Genomic DNA, 19,434 nt, shown 5'->3' on the forward strand with positions numbered 1-19,434 from the left:
CAGTACTGCAAAGCACAGCTTCCATCAGAAAAGCAGTTGCTGTAAACGTGAAAATCATTAGGAGATAAGCAGTACACCATGATTCAGAGCAGCAGCGTCTACGTAAGCTCAGACTGTAGGCATTACTGCAGGAGCTGATCTACAACATCTCCTCTCTCTTTCCCTTATTCTTGGCCTCCTTCCATTTCGTCTGCTTTCTAAGCAGCTCTGGGGTTTGGGTTTTGTCAAATGCCTGTGCAGCATTATGGGACTTGCACTCCAGGCAGACGGCAAGTAATTCACTTCAGCTTTGGCGCTTCTCTCCAGCAGCTGGCCTGGGACTCCTGCAAACAGCTCACAGCTCTGCCCTGCTCTTGCTGATGTCCAGGGGGCTCCCAGCCCTCGGCATCCGAAGGTGCACATGCAGAAAAAGCTTTGACTAGACCGTGTCTTTTTTAAGGGCTAAACTATAGTTATGTGAGATTATGTTATTTCTTCTCCTGCAACTTTAGTACATCTGTTATTCTTTACATTGCCCTTTCTGTCTCAAACACCTCCCCACTTTTCCCCTTGCCCCTCTGTCCTTATCTGTATTAATAGCAGAAGACACAAGAGAGAGCAGGAGATCATTTACTTTATAAACTAGTTAGGGTTCAAACAGCTCTTTTTAATTGGTTTTCTCAAATATTTTTCATGAATATCTTTCAATTTCCCATTTTGATGGCAGAGAGATTCCTTCTTTTCGCTGAAGTCATTTTGCAACACGTTTCCTTTTGAATTAGCTTTGTTTTGCAGAACAATGAAGGCATGAATGGCAGGATTAATGGGATGAATGCTGCCATTGTGCCGTATCATCCTGCCTTCCTTGGGAAAACTTCAGAGGTTCCTTTTGTACAGATCCACTCTTCCATCTGCTAACAAGTGGCAGAACTGGGAAGGGAAGGAGAACCAGAGGCCTGTGGCCACCCTCCAAAGAAATCACGAGCAGCGCTTGTGGTGGGTGCCCACAGCAAGCAAAACCTGATGTGTTTTCAGCTGCTAGGTGGGTTTTACATCTGCAGAGCGGAGATATGGGCCAGTTCCTGAAAATCCAACCAGACCAGCGCTGGGGCAGCTTTTGACAGAAACACATGGGGTAACCAAGATGAGATGTGGCCCTGGTTGCGTTTTACCAAGGGTATGTGTGGGCATACTGTGGATGCCATCCGCGACCTACAAGAAGGACATTGAGGCCTGGGAGTGTGTCCAGAGAAGGGCTACAAAGCTGGTGAGGGGCCTGGAACACAAGTCCTTTGAGGAGCAGCTGAGGGAACTGGGGGTGTTTAGTCTGGAGAAAGTTCAGAGGAGACCTCATTGCTCTCTACAACTCCCTGAAAGGAAGGTGTGGGGAGCTGGGGGTCGGCCTCTTCTCACAGGTAACCAGTGACAGGAACAGAGGGAATGGCCTCAAGTTGTGCCAGGGGAGGTTCAGGTTGGAAATGAGGAGACATTTATTCTCAGAAAGAGCAGTCAGGCATTGGGGTGGGTTGTCCGGGGAGGTGGTGGAGTCACCGTCCCTGGGGGTGTTCAAGGGAAGGTTGGACGTGGTGCTTAGGGACATGGTTCAGCGGGTGATGGTGGTGGCAGGGGGACGGTTGGACCATCTCGGAGCTCTTTTCCAACCCTAATAATTCTGTCATTCTATGACGTGTGAAGGGTGACAGAACCCCAGCGCCAAGCACAGGGCTCTTTTTGGGAACCACTTGGGAGGAAAACGGACAAAACCTCCTTTTCCTCCCCAAACCCGCTCTGCCCCCTCCCGCCCGCCAGGGGGCGCCCCGCTCCCTCACCCCCCTCACACACACACACCCCCGAGCCCCGCCCCCCCCGCCCTGACGTGACGTCGTCGCGGAGCGCCACGTCGGGCGCGGCTCAGCGGGGAGGGGAGGGGAGGGGAGGGGAGGGGGCGGCGAGCCAATGGGGTGCGGGCGCGCATGCGCGGCCGGGCGGCGGCGGGCGCGCGGCGCGGGCCGAGGAGGAGGGAGGGCGGGGGTAAGATGGCGGCGCCCGTCCTGCTGCGAGTGTCGGTGCCGCGCTGGGAGCGGGTGGCCCGCTCGGCCGTGTGCGCCGCCGGCATCCTGCTGTCCCTCTACGCCTGCCACCTGGAGCGGGAGAAGGGCCGCGACCTCCGCTACCAGGCCCTGTGCGACCTCAGCGAGAGGGTCCGCTGCTCCGCCGCCATCACGTCCAGGTGAGGGGGCCGGGGGGAGCCGGGCAGGGCCTGGACGGGCCTGGCCCGGGGGCTCTGGGCCTCGGGGGGAGAGGGGCTGAGGGAAGCGGGCCTGAGCGGGCCGGGGGAGAACGTTGAGGGCGGGGGGGCGGCTGCTGGGGGGCAGCCGAAGGGGGTCGGGGCCTGAGGGGGCCTCACGGGGGGCTGGGGGGGCTCTTTGTGGTACCGGTGCCCGCCCGGGGGCTGCTGCGTGGTACCGGGGCCTGGCCCAAAGGGGGTCTCTGTGCTGCCCGGGGGGGCTTGGAGCAGGGAGGTGTGGCTCAGCAGCACGAGCCTCGTTCAAATCTCCATTTATTTTGCAGGTTTCCTGTCAGTAGTTATTTTAGGGGTTGTTTTTTTAAAAGGCCCACGGTTTTCATCTCCGTTAGGAGAGTTGGTGCGTGAATTTCAGTGTGCTGCCGGCTTGGGTTGTTACCTGTCAGGTAGCTGGTTCGCTCGATGGCAGCAGGGAAAAGGCGTAACCTGCCAGGTGGTTACGGGTGCCAATGGTGTGAGTGTGCTGCAGGAAGTGCCCACGGGTGCCGTTTGGCTAAGAAACCCACCTAGGAGCATGCTCTCAAGTATTTCAACTGAAAAAATAAGGTGATTCGTCCAAACATCTCAACACTACTGTCTGTGTGTACACATGTATGTGTATGTGCGTACATGTACGTACGTGTATACATACATAGAGACATGCAGAGATATAGGTAAGGAGCTAAGAAGGGGAGAGTTTAGCTTGATCAGCAAAATTATGTATTAAAAGCTTATGCTTTTGTATGTTTACCTTCAATGGAGTATTTTATCATTTTTCCCCCCTCTTGGTGTAACTTGCACAAAAGCCGTCACAATTCGTGTGAGGGCACTTGCTGTATTATCATAACAAAGTTGTGGGCGAGAACACGCCCGTAATCTGGCAAGGTGGGAGCTGGTTAATCTGTTTAGACAAAGCATACAGGGAAATCTTACTGCTAAAATCACTTCGGTCACTTCGGTGGTGACAGAGGCGTCATTGTCTTAAGTTACGAGGCGATGTGTATCTAGGGATGTCTGAGAGGAGGCTCTTGGGATTGAACGAGGGCTTTAACTCTGTTTTCAGTCAGACATCAGACAGTCTTTAGTTTGCGAAGGTAAGGAGATTGTTCATGGTGCTACTGGGGAAGTGTCCTGAAATTAGATGTTTCAATTTAAGCAGAAAGAAGGCTTCAATACGCTTGCTGGGTAACTTAAACTTAAAAGTTAAAATTATGCATGGGCTACTGAGAGTAAATCCTGTGAGTATTGTCAGTATTTTAACTTTTCTCACAGCTATAGAGGTGAAAAGAGAATAACGGGGATTTAAGCACCTGAGTAGCCTTGGCAGTGGTCTATTCGTGTATACAATTGGCCCTTCAGTAGCTTGTTGTTGTTATTGTAAAGGCTGCTCTTGAGACTGGGAATTTCAAGTAAACAGTTTTAATATGTATTTACCGAGTGCTTTGAAAAGCAAAATAGTTCTAATTATATCTTTAGATATCTCTAATTATAGAATAATGCCATGTAATTATAGTGTTCATTGGGAATGCTGCAGCAGAAATGTTGTGTAAGCCGTGGTAAGACCTGTAAATACTCTACTGCAGGAGTTCTGTATCATAATACGAACGGTTAGGGACAAAATCCACTGAAATCTCCCCAGCAGTTGCTAGGAGAATCATGCTTAACGACTGAAGTATTGCAAATGTCAGGATAGCTCATGATAATTGAAGCAGGTGGTAAAAAGAGTTTGCGGAAAAAGGAGCGTGCAAGTTCTGCTCAGTCAAACCTTATTTGGAGAAGAATGTGCTTTCTGCATTGCACAGGATGCAGACAGAAAAGGAATATTCCACTAAAACCGAGACAAGAGGGCAAGCTGTTAAATTTTGAAGGAAGGACACGGATAGAAATTGTTGTATTTTCTGTGTTGCCACAGCATCCTATCCATCAATCTTTCTCCCATCCCTCTCCCATTTAAATACCTCTCGCTGCTACCACGTGTCACCAAAGTTTCTTTGAAGCTTAATTTCTGAGAGGAGCTTCAAACCATAATTTAGATTTCACCAGGGTTTCAAATGCGGTGCCCCACATGCAATGCAGATTTAACTTTCAGCTCCTTCTTTTTTCATTAAACTATTGGACTGCCAGTTACACAGCTAATCAAATAATTTGTGATTATGATCAGTTTTCACAGAGTGAAATGGGTGGCAGACTTGTTCTTTGTGTCTCACCAGCTTCTAGAGTGTTCTGTGACTCTATTTAAGGTAGATTTGCTGATGGAAGTAATGGAGCTTGGAGCGTAACAACCCGCACGTTTCAAGTGATGATTCCAGCAGAGGACTGAACTTTCAGAAGTACAGTCATGATGTTGGGGTTAATACTGAATTTGTAGAATAATTGGAGTAAACTAGTGGAGTCATCTTTAGCTGAATTATTTTGTAACGAAGTTCTGGTCTTTGGGGAGGATTTTTTCCACTAATAAGCTGCTGCTGTTCCCAAGTCTTGTTTTTAAGCCAAATCTGGTATTGGCACAAGAATGAGAGAAGAAATGTGAAGATTACCAGCACGCAGAGGGAGGAGCATGGAAAATCTTGTATCAGAGACTGACTCATGCAGGAGATTGTGCTGGAGAGCTACCTTCCTAGTATCTCTGACTGCTCAACGTGTTAATGGTCAGCATATTTCAAGCTTTTATCACGGGGAAAGTTCATGAAAATGGTTTAGAAATAAAAACAGTTAAGGACTGTATAATGACCACTGTCATTATCCAGGGAGAGATAAGGTGTAGGGAAATAGCAAATGTTTTAATTTGGCAATTGCTGGAGATGCTTTAAGTGAATTGCTCTCTTGTATCTGAGAATAATTAAGTGGCAGGAATGGCTTTATTTATAATGAGACTGGCTAATAGCGGGTCCTAAAAATCTTTTTGGTTTTGCTGTTGTAATAGTTTCATAGAGGAAATTAAACTAATAAGTTTCAAGTCATATGGCTGGTGGCATGGCTTGAAATGAAATGGGACATTTAAGTAGTAACACAGAGCCCCTGAGCTCTTTGCTTTGTTCTTTTGTGTGCCATGGGAGAGTTTTGGGTCTTCTGCTACGTTTCTGCCTTCTCTCTGGATTAATTTGAGGTGCCTGCAGGGCAGAGCAGGTTAGTGGCTGGCTCTTGCTGAAGGAGTTTTGTACCCCAGTTGTGTTAATGCTGTGACAATTTTAATACAGCTGGCATGAACGACCAACGACACACATCACGATGCAACTTCACCAATATTTGTAGCTTTCAGACAGCTGTGAAAGCGAAGAGGTTTGTAAATAGTGACCAACATCTTTAGCCAAATTACCCAATAAATTCTAGAGTCAAACTAGGATTTTAAGAATCAATATTCATCCGGATCTAACTGGATAGATGACATTTTAGGGATTCCCTCCTCTGAACTTCACGCTAATGTGCAAGGTCTTGGATTGCCTGTCATCTTGTGGCTGAGCCACTCTGAAACCCCTGTTCAGATGTGGGTATTGGACTTCGTCAGCTTTCTGTCTTCTCCTGGGTGAGTGAAGTATTTGAATTGCTCAGTCTTGTGCTGCAGTACTTCAGTGCTGTGATGTGTGAGCATAACTCCACTGCTGTATGGCTTGTTTGTCCACAAGCAGTTGTGCTGTAATGGATTAAAGTTAAACACTTTGACCAGTGGTGTCTTTTCGGCAAAGCACACCTTGCTAAAACTGTTCTGCTGGTACATCTTCAGAGCGCAGAGCGAGTCAAAGGCCAAGCTGAGAGAACAATCCTGTTATCCAAGGGAGTGGGATGTGGAGCAAAGCTCCGACCTCGCACCTAACCCGGTGTTACGTGCAGGTTCCCCTTCAGTTCTGCTGGGGACCTTCCTGTAAACCTTGATGTCTGTCAGGTTTGCTTGATTCCAGGTTAAGGACATTACGTAGCAGTTACCTTTCGCTTTACCAGTAAGCTCCTGATGGCCCAGCACTTTTCTATCATTGTACCCCCAGGGAAGCATCCTGATGTGTTTGGGGTTGGCAGCTGCGGTTGTCGGTGACTGTAAGGTGAGAAATGGGGAAGGCAGCTTTGTGCTTGGCTGGTGGCTTCTTGTGAACCAGCGTAGGCAAATGGAGTCCACATGCTTTTTCTTGTGAAATGTTACTGGTCTTGTTAGCCTCTGCTTGTCAGTAGTTTCTTTAACCTGAGCCACATCCCTGTTTTTGTTAGGCATCTGTGATCCTGCAGAGAAAGAGATAAAAACTTGATGGAACTGCTGAAGGGCAGTATGTGGAACAGCTGGTGGTTATTCGGCAGGAATCATATTTGTTGGTCTTAAACTGCTAAAATAGTTTTACATGAAAGTGTGGCTTCCCGAGACTACGCTAAAATCTGTCCTGTGATTTTAAACCGGTTGTTGCTCATTTCTGAGGTCTGCAGATCGTTAGATAGCAGGCGTTATGATGCTTTGCCAGTTACTCTGTAGTGAGGATTCATTGTTTTTGCTGCCTGAGGGAAGGTTTGAAGATGTCTGGTTTCTTGACTGGGCAGGAGAAATCTGTGTGGACAGAATCCATCTCAGGTCCTGGGGTAGAGTTATTTTTCTTCTTAGTAGCTGCTCTGGTGCTGCGTTTTGGGTTCAGGGTGAGAATAAAGCTGTTTGTTTTTTTTACAGCAAAGTTTAACAAAGGGTACAAGTTCCTAAAGCTCTGTAGAACCAGATTTGGCACCAAAGAGGGGCAGGAAGGGATGCCGAGAGAAAAAAGCTGCAGCATGAGCCAAGGTTATCTGTCCCATTTGCTGTGCCGGCTCTGGTGCGAGCAGGACTCGGGCAGGACTGGCAGGTCCTGGGGGAGGCCAGAGGATGCGAGCTGCGGGGTGGTGTGGGGTTATTCTATGTGCTGGGGGAGGAAGGTGTTACGGGAACACGTACAGACACCCAGCTTCGTTAGCTCTGAACCCAGGTGTTCCCAAAGCACAGAAGCTGGTAGCTAAGTGACTTTTGTCTCATCCCTTTAGTAGAATGTTGATGACTTAATACTTGAAGCTGGTATAAGACGTAGTGGCAGAGACACGTCTTTTATGAAACAAACCACTACGCTCACTGTTTGAGTCTTTTTATCAACCTGACAGTGATCTGGGCTCTAACACATGTATTTTTGCATTTCGTGAATATATTATTTCTGGCTTGACTGGATTTTGTAATAGGGCTGAGAATGATTTTGCCTGATGCCATGAAAATGGAAAAAAGTGCCCGTAGCTCAGCTTTGGGCTTCATTTGTGATAGGTTAATAAAAGATGACATAGAAGGAACACGTTGCTGTTGGCTTGTAGTTTGAATAACCGGTGCTTTGGTAAAGACTGCTATGAAATAATCGACCACTGTCTGCTTGAGGTTTTGCTGATCTAGGCGCTGACATTTTTTGGACCAGTTTTCTGGTGTAGAGCTGGAAGACACAGAACAAAATCCTAGCTGATTGTGGTACATACTGCTAGCAGATTTAAACATGAAACCAAGTGTATCAAAACTTGTAAGCGTTCCTGGAGAGCTTATAAATAGGGATTTTTAATCTGCTTTCTTGTGGCTTCTAATTGAAGGCTTTTACTTTAATTTATTAAAACTGTTAGAGCGGCCTGAGTGACCTTGTAACCATGAACTGGGCTTAATCCAAAATCCTCCAGTGAAGCTGTAAAGAACCTGCAACCAGAGTTTCTTAACGTTGCTCAGTATTAAAATGCTCCGGATCCTGTGACCTTTATATCAGCTTTTCACTGAAGGCGATGTGTGAGCATAGGCCAGCCTTGCTGCCCTCCTGGGAACTCTCACGCTGTGCTGTAATGCATCGCAGAAGTCAGATGACATTTAAGGAAATTTACTATCACTTATCAAATATACGCTTTTTTAAATATATTTTTATGTATATATAGAGAGAGTTTCCTCAGGATTACAAATGGATAAACGGTGCTTGCTGCTGATAGCTAAATAATTTGTATGGGATGAAAAACAATCGTGAAATGATGGGATTTAAGTAAGGTACTGGTGGCCAAGAGACAGAATTTGTGTTCTTAGAGTTCTCTGAAAATATCACCGGTTTTGTTGATTATTGTTTGCCCTTTTCATTACAGCTAAGCTAAAAATTGTGAGAAATGTGTTGGGAAAGCCTGCTGCTGCACAAATGCAGTGTCCTCAGATGTTGAATCACTTGTGCTGTTTGATAATCCGACCTCCTGAAGGATTTGATGGCCCTCTCGACAAGACATTTAGGAGACCGGGACATGAACTGGGGAATTACGTGTGCCTTGTCCTGGGCGTCTGCTGCTCTGATGGCAGAGGCATGGTGCTGGAGCTGCCTGGGCTTGACCTGACCCAGTCTGTGGGTTTTTTTCACGTTAAAATGAACGTACAGCAGCTGGTTCCTCTCCTGAGGTGAGAACTGAGGGCTGCCAGGTGAAGGTGAGGCGGGGTGATTCAGGAGCTCGGTGCTGGAGGATGTTACGGAGCTCAAAAGGATGTGTTCAGAACGTGCCCAGGTGCATCGAGGAAGGCTTTGAGGCAGGCTACAAAGCGTGTTGGTGCAGGTGACACCCCAGTTCAGAAGTTTCTTAAGGTGGTTTGTAAGCTAGGGATAACTGAGGTCAAGGAGAGCATCTTGGGGAATAATCTCTGTGTAAAAGCTCTAAAAAGCATCGTCTGCTGGTAGCTGTGAGAACAGGGGTGCTTGGCTGCAAGAAATAGCGCGGTGTTTCCTCCAGAAAGTGGGTGAGATAATCTGACTCCTGGCTAAATATATACTTTGTGTTTGTTTGACTCACTGTGTTCAGCAGGCTTGGAATTGTGCCTCGTCCTGAGCTAATACTGATAACTCTGACAGCTTCTAACCTGTTAAACGTGGAGCCTGGTCGCTCGTCCTTTCAAGTGGCCGAGAGCATAGAGTACTGCGTGGAGTTCTGCGAGCAGCGTTGTCGCTGCTAAAGCACAGTGACACGTTTGGTGTTAGAGCACGCTCCTGTAAGTAAGTGCTGTTCTGGAACACACAGGATGTTCATAACGGTGCGAAAGAGGTGATGATTTAACAGCGCCTGATGGAATGGAGATATGTCACCTGTGGATCAAAATGACCTCGGTTCTTGTCTTGCTCTGTTACTAGTGTCAAGTGCGCAGAGTTACTGGAGACGTTAAAAAAAAAAACAGCCAACGCTTCTGAGCTCTGTTAACTATCACACACCATTGTTTAGGGGGGTGGATAATGACTTTCAAGTCTTACTTTTGATAAAAGGAACGTACGTTGTGAATAAAAAGCCACTGTAGCATTCAGTTTTAGATATTGGGAAACTACACGCCTCTAAAGACTTCGTCTTGGATTTCTTGAATCTGTATTCTGAGAATGTGAAGATCTTTTTGAGGGCATAACTTTTCAAATCGTTTTCAAAACTGTAACTACAAACGAGAAATGAAGCAGGCTGTCATCTTAAACAGAGGGGGAATTTGAGTTAGTCGTGGTACGCAGTAAGATGTCTTAAAGATTTCTTTTAAAACTTCCTTGAAGTTAGTTCAGGCCGGTGTGCGGTTTGTTTTACGTTTAAATAAGAGTGAGACTTGGGTGTGGCAGAAGTAGGCCTGCCACATGTCTTTGCGATACTGCTCTGAATCACACCAGCTGACTGCAGCTTTATTTCCACAGCAGAACACTTGGCTGCTTCAGGGATGGGGAGCCACGAGGCAGTGCCAGGAACAAGTTGGTGGCGTTGGGCTGGTGTTTTTAGCTTACTGTGCAAACAGTTCTTCATTAACACAGTTCGTTTTACCCAGCCTTTTATATCAAAAAAAATAAATTCTGAGCTGACCAGTAGTCAATTCTTCTAAATGAAACTCTTTCTTGTAAAGACAAGTTCCCTAGAGAACTTCTGAGCAATTTGTAACCCTTGTCCTTCATTGTTTTGCTGATGTTATATTTCTTTTTCCCTGCTAAGACTGCAGTCTTTCTTCTTGGTGTGTTTGCTGTTTGTTTTTAGATACTTGAAGTAAAAAAAAAAAAAAAAATCAGGTGTGATTTATATGATTTAGATATGAGAAGGAAGATTTTTGTCCAAGTCCCCTTCCCACTCCTCTGTTCCAATAGCTTGCAAAATGACTTGGTTCATTGTGTGTTTTAACAAGTTTTAGGACGTTTGTGACAGAATTAGGGGATGAATTAGCCTCTTCTGTAGAGAAATTAGTCTTTTTTTTTTTTTGCATTTGTTTGATGTAGAAAACTTCCCCACACTTTAAACCTTAAAAGTCTGAGCAAGTGCTTTGAATCTTACACTCCAGGCTTCTCAACCACCTCAAAGCTTGTGGGGTGAGATGAGAGACTAGAGCTGTGGTCCATGGACTGAAATTGAATACTCGATGTCCTTAAAGCTGCTACAAGGCCAACAAGATGCTTAATGAACTGGTGCACATGGAAAAAGCTTTCACTGGGCTCTGGCCTTGCGGCTACAGATGGTGACTTGAGGACACTGCCAGTCGTGGAGGGCTGGAACTTGTTAGCTTTCCATTAGCAGCAATTTATTGACTTCCAGAATAACTGTAGGGTCAGACTCTGAAGTTTCTGGTGTTTTAGGCTGGAGTTTGCTCTCGAATATGACGGGATTTCATGAGGATGAGAGGGTGGCACGTCGGCATCTTGCAGGTGCTTTGAGCAAGGGGACTGCAGGCTTCAGGCACGCGTTGAGTTCCTCCACCTGCTCTCAGGAGGGAGCAAGAGGAGGCTTCAAGTAGGGTTTAATGTCATCCTACAAGGAGGTCTCACCTGGGAACTTGGGCAATAAATTGCACCTGTGGGTAGGAAGCTGAAGTGTCTATTGATGCGGTAATATGGAAAATTCCAACTACTAAATGCAGAATAATGATGGCTTTAATGTATTTGTCTGCCTGTAATACTGTTTTTGGTGGCTGGGCAGCCGGACAGAGTTGTTAGATGTGCTGCGAGTATCTTATCAAATTAAGGCTGAAAAATAAACAGTTCTCACTTAAAATCCAGATAATTCAGTGTGGGAGGAAAGTCTTGTCATAGCTGAGATTCTTCTGGACTTGCAGTATTTCTTTATAATATTTGTTTACGTATTGTTGTACAGTGTTTGTTTTTTAAATCCCTCCCTTGTGGAAGCGTGGCTCCCTTTGTTCTCAAGTGCTGCCCTCGCACCTCTACAGCCACTCTTCCAGATGTTTGCCATCCAGCCCTGGTGCTACTTCACCCCGAGCTGTGCTGTAAGCTCGTGGGGACTGCCGGCCTTCCTGTGCTACAGGGACGTGTAACCAGATGCGAGGCACTGTCACCATGGTAAAGCAAGTGCCAGCCTTTTCTGTGCTGATTGGAGCTTTACATTTATGCATAGGTTTCCCTTCAGTCACTTACAAGACTTGAGACCCAAAGCATGACCCTTTTTTTTTTTTTTATGTATGCAGTAAATGCCTTTTTTAGGAATTAGTGCATAGTTCTGTTTACATTTTGGGGAGAAGAGCGCAAGACTCAGGTGTAATAGTTAATTGCAGGCAGTTACTAAGCTTGAATTAAAATGATAAATTTGAATACGTTTTATAAATGTTGCACAAATGGCTCTGAGATAAAGTATTTTGGAGATGGTGTAAAGCTGTGTTATTGTGACACCTTTCTTGTAAGAGGAAGCCGTGGTGTGGTGGTGGCCTTCCACCACTGTCACTGCCTGGTGCAGCGTGTCAGCAGCGTTCCTGTAGCACAGAGAGCAAACCTGTGCTGTGCCTTGGTTTAGTAGGATCATTGCCTTTAGGATAGCAACTGGAGTGATACGTTGGAGCGATCTGCTTTTGGACATCAAATTACTGCTTTCTAGCACAAGTGCATTCACTAATCTCACCTTTTATCCACCCTACTGTAGCAGCAGCTTAGTAGGGCTTGTACGGCTACCTGCCTTATCACTGAAATGTTGAACATTGCTTTGTTGTTAAGGTGCTTGTTCAAAATACAGGGCTCTAGCACGTGTGGCCTGTGGCTCCCGTTCTGGTACCATCCCCAGCTCGTCTGCCTGCCAGATTTGGTTCCTCCTAAGGCGTTAGATGGATCGGGAGCCGCTGAGGTGCAAACATATGTTCCAACCTGTGGTGCTAGCGAGGTAAATGCCGGCAGGGAGGCAGTAACAACCAGTTACGAGGTTTACCATTTCCCCGTAGCTGTATGTTTAATGAGTGCATGTCCAACTCGTCTTGTAGCGAACTGCTAAAACTATTGCTGGAGGAAAGACGCGTTTATTTGACAGAAGAGCTTTGAACTACAACCTGAGAAAGCAGACGTGGTGTTTGGTGAAGCTGCAGTTGTGTGAACTTGTAGCTGTCAGTGTACAAATAACTTCGATCAGCAGTGTGTGGGATAAAGGTGTACCCAGTGCACACCCTGTTGCAAGCTGCTGGCTTGTCAGATACCCCTGGACTTGATGTGGGACCCCCGGTCGTGTCAGAGCATGTGTAGCTACGTCTTTTTTCCCCAACAGGGATGAATTATAAATACTGAGGTAAAGCAACAAGTGCCCAAATACAAGTTAACTTAGTTTCATTGTTTTACAGATGGGGTCGAGGATTCGGTCTGCTGGGTTCCATCTTCGGAAAGGACAGTGCAATAAATCAGTCAAACAGTGTTTTTGGACTTGTGTTTTATATACTACAAATGTTACTTGGTAAGTATTAATGCAATTTAGAGCCTAAAATACATAACAGGTCCGTGGTGATAAGGGGAATGTGTTATGCATTGCGAAATCTGCATGGTACCAGACAAAATGCAAGTGTTCTCTTTTTTTATTGGAACCAGTCTAATGGTACATCTGCGTAAAGGGCTTAAAAGCCCAAATGCTACCAAGAGCAATCTTAATTTTCCTGCTGTGCTATTAATAATACAAGTATCGAGACGGTTGCTGCACTGCTATTATCACTTAAATGTATTTAGCGTTGGATTGCAGGATAGAAAAGATGAAACTGGAATGTGCAAGTTCTGCAGGAGCAATATGGGGATAGCAGGCAAAAAGTGCATGAAGTGTAGCAGTGTATGTATGTATGTTCTAACTCTGAGGTCTGCTCTAAAGCTATTTGTATCAATAGACGTAACTTGACCAACCTGTAACTTTCCCAAAATTCAGGAATAAGGAAGATGGTAAATGCTACACATTCTTCTTATCAGAGGACTGTTGTACAGAACCTAGGAGCTCCCCTCATGTAGCAATTTGTCAGCCATCTTGAACTCATGGTATCTTGAACAGACTTTTATGTCCTACAGACTTGCTGAGTAGCCTTGAGTTTGAATTGGAGTGCGTAGGCTTTTTGCTTTGTGTGGAAAGGGGGGACGAGAGCAGCAGCAGTAACTCTTTCTCTCTTGTTGCAGGTATGACAGCAAGTGCAGTAGCAGCTCTAATCCTCATGACATCCTCCATAGTGTCTGTAGTAGGGTCATTGTACTTGGCGTACATTCTGTACTTCGTGCTGAAGGAATTTTGCATTGTCTGCGTCGTCACATATTTGCTGAACTTCATTCTCTTTATCATCAACTACAAACGACTAGTTTATTTGAACGAGGCCTGGAAACGGCAACTCCAACCCAAACAGGAATAACGCCTGTTTGAACTTTTGACTGACAGTCTGAAGACCCAACTTCCATTAAGTTTATTTTGCAGTAATTTTTTATTCTCCATATCAGACACTTTCCTTGAGAATCATAACTGAATTTTTAATTATAAATTGGAAGGGGCCCTCCATAATTTTTTGTGGTAATCTTCAATTTAAATGTGGTTATGAAAGAAAGCTCTAATACAATCAAAGACAAGCTTTAACTTTACTTTGAAGGAGTTCTAGCCACAGCAAAACCTAGACTCTCCTCCCCCTCCACTTGTAAAGTGGGTAACACTTGCTATAAAATATCCTGTATATAAATTCAGGTATAACAAGATGTGATCATGACATTAAATATTCTAGAATAGCATTACAATATTTAATGTTGCCATGTTTACAGTATGTGTATTACATTTTATTTTTTTTAGCTGATGGACTTAGATTTAACTAGGACTTATACTGTAAATAAAATTAGAAATATTGGTTTAATCCCTGGAGAACTCACTGTACAATCAGTTTTGTTAGCCTAGGAGCTTTCGGAGTGTTCAGCTAACAGTCGACTGACGTGATGGAAGAAGTGACCTCTGTAGAGAACACCGTGTTGCTGCACTCGCTGCTAGCGCTTTCACGAAAATGATGGTTGGGTTTTGTTCCATTTTTCTTGTTTCCAGTATTGAGAATGGAATTAAAGCTGAAACCTGAAGTATGTTCGTTTAAACCACAATTTCATTAATTTCTGTACAGAATGAAAACAGCTTAATGTGGTCAATAGAAGGTTACCACCGGAATGCTGTTTACAGACTGGGGGTTGGGGTATCAAAGAGCGCCCTTGGGAAGGACTTTATTTCCAGGTAGTGCTGTTTCGTTTTAAACTGCAGTCAGACAGGCAGTGTTACTAATGTTTGATGTTACATGAGTGCTGCAGTATAGGATTGCAATTTGCAGTGGAAACCACTGACTGAGCGGGATAACCAAGTAGTGCACTGAATAAGCAGATACTGAATTGATCTTCGTCAGGATCTTCGGTTTGTGCTATATTGGGAAATGAACTTTAGGCCTGACACACACAAGATCCTTTGGAAGGGCAGTCTGTTTAGCGGGATAACTAAGTAAATGTGCTCCTGAAAATGAAATGTGATATAGTGCTATCATTGCTCTTTCTAATAACTAATTTAAAAAAAATTAAACTGCAGATTTATGCGAAGGAACAAAATTGTAATGTTTCTGCACGCAGTATTCTAAGGCTGAATGTTAAAAGTGCCTTCTGTCTTAAAATCTTAAACCAAATACTTTGTGTTGAACTTGGCAGACAGAAGTGTCCTTGCTTTAAAAATGAACAAACAAAAGTCCCAGAAAACTTGCTGGCCATAGAAAAGTATTAAGAAACCTATGTTAGTTTTTAGACTGAGAAGTGGTAGCAATATTGTTTAACTCAATGCGATAGGAGGTTGACGTGATTGGGAAAGTAAAATGCTTGTGTTTCAGACTCTGTGACACCAAAATATTCAGCTACTTTCTGTAATTGGTGCTGTGCTGCTTTTTGCCCTTGTCAGCTTCTAAATACGAAGAATTCCAACTGCATACCAATTTATTTAAAGAATTAGTTTAACTAATCTTAGGATTTTTTCTTGCACATGAATGTCAAAAAGACACTTCTGTTGTATGGCTAAGTGGATTAAAAACACTAAGTTGCTGAGGATGAACTTGACTGTGAAACATGCAGCGTTCAGTAGAGAAAATAGAATTTTTAGGTTGCATTCAGAAAATAGTATTTAAATTACTACTGAAGTAATTTTCTGGTTTGTATCAAGGATGTAGGTGAAACATGCTTTTATGTATAGAGTTCTGTGGTATGAGTAACATCTGTTGCATGTAACACTAAATTACACGTCCCTCTTGTCTAAGAGTTTTAGACAATTCATTAAATGCATTTTGTATTGACCAGAGTATAGTTAAAGCTTGTCTTGATGTTTAGTTCTGTCTCTCAAATGCCTTGAACTTTGATGTGAGGGGAGTGAATGGTGTTAAACTGGTCCCTCAGGGCTTCACTCTGTTCTCTTATAAGCCTTGAGACAATATCACTGTTTAATATGTTGTATAGATTTATTTTGATGCATTCCTATGATCTACACTAAAACATCTTTCCATCTGAGGAAGAGGTAAATGTGCTGCCTGAAATGGTTAGTCGCAGCGCTAATATCTCAGAACAAGCAGCAATGGAGACAAGTTTAATCAGTGATTACTTGGTCTGATTTCTGGTTGTAATGCGCACTGAAAAAAAAAAAGGAAAAAACATCAACTGAAAGTATAGGTGTTGACTAACTTCACTGTGTCTTGTGTTTGTCTGTGTGGGCATAGTCTGTTAATTCAGTTTGTTTAGTAAAATTGTTCAGGGCCAGATTTTCAGCAGTCATGTCTGCGGTCCTTGTTTGTGTGCACGTAGGGATCAAATGGAAAATCGCTTTGGTCTCTGGAAGAATTTGCAGCTGTACTCTGTGCACAACCTTGCAAATCTGACCCTTAATTGTGAACTCCTTTGTCTTGTGTGCTTTTCTTGCAGTTACTTTTTACTGGAAGTGATTTGCTAGAAATGGCCCTAACTCTTCTACTTTCTCTCTTGTGCTTCAGAAATGCAGTTGGCCTGAATAAAGGGCAAAGTTAATATTAGCAGTAGAAATTTGGACCTTTTTGCTTCCAGATCTTTGACTCTTTCCTCATTGCTACCAATGATAGAAACAGCATATTTCTTCCAGTAAAATGGCTCGGGTTGCAATTAGTAACGGGATAGAAATCAGACAAGTGCTTCATGCAACTGCCCCCTGCCTCCCCTCAGCCAAAACAACTGTCATTGCCTACGTGTGATTGATATGAATTTGCCGTTTACAAAACTGAAGGGAAATTCTGACAAGTCCTGAGGATACAGTAGAATGGGTAAATGCTAGTAAATAACACTTGGCCTGGCAGAGGGACGAGGAGGCGGCAGTATTGTTACACAGATTCTGGTTGTGGTTTCAACCCTCCTGAGAATGGAGCGGGGAAAAAAATCTTAAGATACAGTGCTTGTGCTTTTGGGCTGTTCCCCACCACCACTCCCTGCCTGGCTCTCCGAAGCCCTGCAGGGAGGGGCCATTTGAAAGGCAGAAGAATCTCATCCCAAAACCTGTTTAGGAAGTAAACATTCCTGAAATCCTCTTACTGTAAGGTACTCGTTACTCTTAAAGCCAATGAAGCATTCAAGTCTTGTTTAGAAAGTGAATATTCTTGGAAGCTTCTTACTGTAAAGTGTTTGCAATGCTAAGGACAGCCAAGGAAACATTCCCTACCACCTTTGATTTCGAAAGTGACAGCAAATCTCTCTTATCAGGAGATTTCTGCATACTGTAAAACACACTCGTTGTCTTCTGTACAGTCTCTTGATCAAAAATATTGACGAGGTGCTTTGGGCAGCACTTGGGTCTCCTAATTTTTATTGGCTAAAGTTAAGGAGAGTTCTAGTAACTTTAGTTCTGCCAACGTTGTTTCAAGGTGATCTAGAGAAAACTGGTCCAGAAAAGATGAAGTATTCTGTTACCATACAACTGTATTAAGCATGGCCTAAATATTAGGTGTTTGTTCTGTACTGTATGTTCCATCAACTATTATCACTAGTGCTTTAAACTCCAAATTAAACACCCATTTAAACGGAGTCACTGGGCAGATGTTCCTTTTATCAATATAGGTTGAGAGATTCTCTATCGGAGGTTTAGGATACGATTTTGCTAACAGGTAAAACAATGTAAATATGTACGAATTCTATTTGTTGCACATAACTTTTTGGTATAAAAAATAAATGTAGAAATTACCTGTGGACGTCTTGCTGCAATCATTCTTATGCTGCATTCATGCAGTCCAAACAAGAGCTTGAATGAACTCAGAGGCCTTTTTGGACTCAGTCTGAGCCTTAGAAACTGTCTTTAAAGTCAGTACTGTAATTCTGTTTCTTGAAATGTACTAAGTTGTGATCTCTTTGAAAGAAATTGTATGCTAGCAGTAGAAGGATTAAAGCCCTTGGGTCCCCAGAGATACCAGTTTATAGAACTTCTGCAGCTTCCTTGTGTCTCGCTGAATGTTGTGTGCACATGGGGGTGTAAAGGTTGGGCAGCATTGACTTGAGGCTTTACTGTTTACAGTTCTTTAAGCAACATGCAAAAAACGTTAAGTATGTTGTTTTTATCAGTTCCTTCTTTCCTCAGTTCTGTAGGCCTGCTTTAAATTCTGTCTGACAAGACCACAAAGTATCTGGAAACTGCTGTATATTGTCTTGGTTTTGGGGGGGCGGGGAGGGCAGGGGGTGGAGGGAGGGAGGGAGGAAGGGAACTTCTGGGGAAGGGTTGGATAGGCGGGTTGGGTTTACAATTGCACTGAGCTGTTAAGAGCAAGCAGGAACTGATACTCTGAAATGTGTGCTTACCATACATGTGCATATTAAACTTTGCATATGTTTTGCTGGACTGAATGAACGTATCTCTTTCTCTTCTGCAACCACAAGCCCTGTGTATGTCATAAGGATCTGAGCTCGTTTGTAATGCGTTAACAATGTCAAATCTTTATTTTCGTGTGGCAGCTGTTGGTATGTCATGCTGTCTGTTGAAAGGGGGAAGAAAATAGTTTAAAAAATGTCGAGAGAGTGAGAAGTTGAAATGGAGTTCAAACACTGGCAGTGGGCTTAAATACTGTTCACTCTTGTATCAGGTTGCATTTGAGCAAGTGTCTTTTTAATGTGGATAGACTCTTATATTCTGTGTTTTTAGTTAATTAGAAAATCTGTAAACCTATCACAAGAGTAACCATCAAGAATGTTAATAGTATGTTTTTCTTTTCCTTTAGATGTTCAAGAAATATTGTTTCAAAGTCTGCAGTAAACATGTATGTTGTTACTCTGCATGTGGCAATGGAAAGTGGTGTTGGTCCCTAATCACCTTTAAAGGAATGAATTTGGCTGCCACTGCACAACACAAGCAAATATGTTCTTTATATTGGCAGATGTTTTAGTTACTTTCGTGAGGTACTAACAGAAGAGCCAATTGCAGAAAAAGTAGGCATAGCAGCAGGTTCACATGGTTATCAGTGAATTGGAATAATGAGACTACGTAACTGCCTCAACTTCCAAAACTCAGAAGGCAGCCTCCGCTTCTGTGGTTCTGCTGTTGGGTAATGCTGCTGTTGGGACAACCCCAAGACCTTGCAATAAGTTTGCAGGCTAAGTGTCCCGGGCTCTTCTGTGAGTACTGGCACAATCTGTTACAGTTCTAAAGCCTGGCCTTTGGAGTCCTCTAACACTGGTGTGCAGCCTGAAAGGGAAGTTACTGCATGACATTACTGTGTAGCATGTGCACATCAATTTACACATGATCCTACCCCTAAATGTTTCAGGCCAGCATCAAGAAGGTGTAGATGAAATTTCTCCACTAGAATGCTGTTATTGTAGTGCACAGTGAGAATTGAATATGAAGGAAGCTCTTCCATGCTGGAAGGTAAAACTGCATCTAATAGCAGCAATTGATACTGTGATTTCGTAGTTCTAAACAAAGGTCAGTTGATGTAGTACCGACCT

General features: G+C 43.9%; 1 protein-coding gene across 1 annotated transcript; it reads left to right on the forward strand.

Annotated features, from left to right (window-relative positions):
• Positions 1 to 1,956: 1,956 nt before the first annotated feature.
• On the forward strand, positions 1,957 to 18,331 carry VKORC1L1 (vitamin K epoxide reductase complex subunit 1 like 1). The gene is made up of 3 exons (XM_066979590.1): positions 1,957 to 2,209; positions 12,810 to 12,919; positions 13,618 to 18,331. Exons 1-3 carry the CDS (start codon positions 2,016 to 2,018, stop codon positions 13,842 to 13,844), a joined length of 531 nt encoding a protein of 176 aa, XP_066835691.1. The 5' UTR covers positions 1,957 to 2,015; the 3' UTR covers positions 13,845 to 18,331.
• Positions 18,332 to 19,434: the final 1,103 nt, after the last annotated feature.

The sequence above is a fragment of the Anser cygnoides genome, chromosome 18 (assembly GCF_040182565.1).
Source record: "Anser cygnoides isolate HZ-2024a breed goose chromosome 18, Taihu_goose_T2T_genome, whole genome shotgun sequence".
Taxonomy (NCBI): Eukaryota; Metazoa; Chordata; class Aves; order Anseriformes; family Anatidae; genus Anser; species Anser cygnoides.

Coding starts and splice junctions, on each gene's coding strand:
- VKORC1L1 (XM_066979590.1), top strand. CDS start 2,016: ATGGCGGCGCCCGTCCTGCTGCGAGTGTCGGTGCCGCGCTGGGAGCGG. Junction 2,210..12,809: donor TCCGCCGCCATCACGTCCAG/GTGAGGGGGCCG, acceptor ATTGTTTTACAG/ATGGGGTCGAGGATTCGGTC. Junction 12,920..13,617: donor TATACTACAAATGTTACTTG/GTAAGTATTAAT, acceptor CTCTTGTTGCAG/GTATGACAGCAAGTGCAGTA.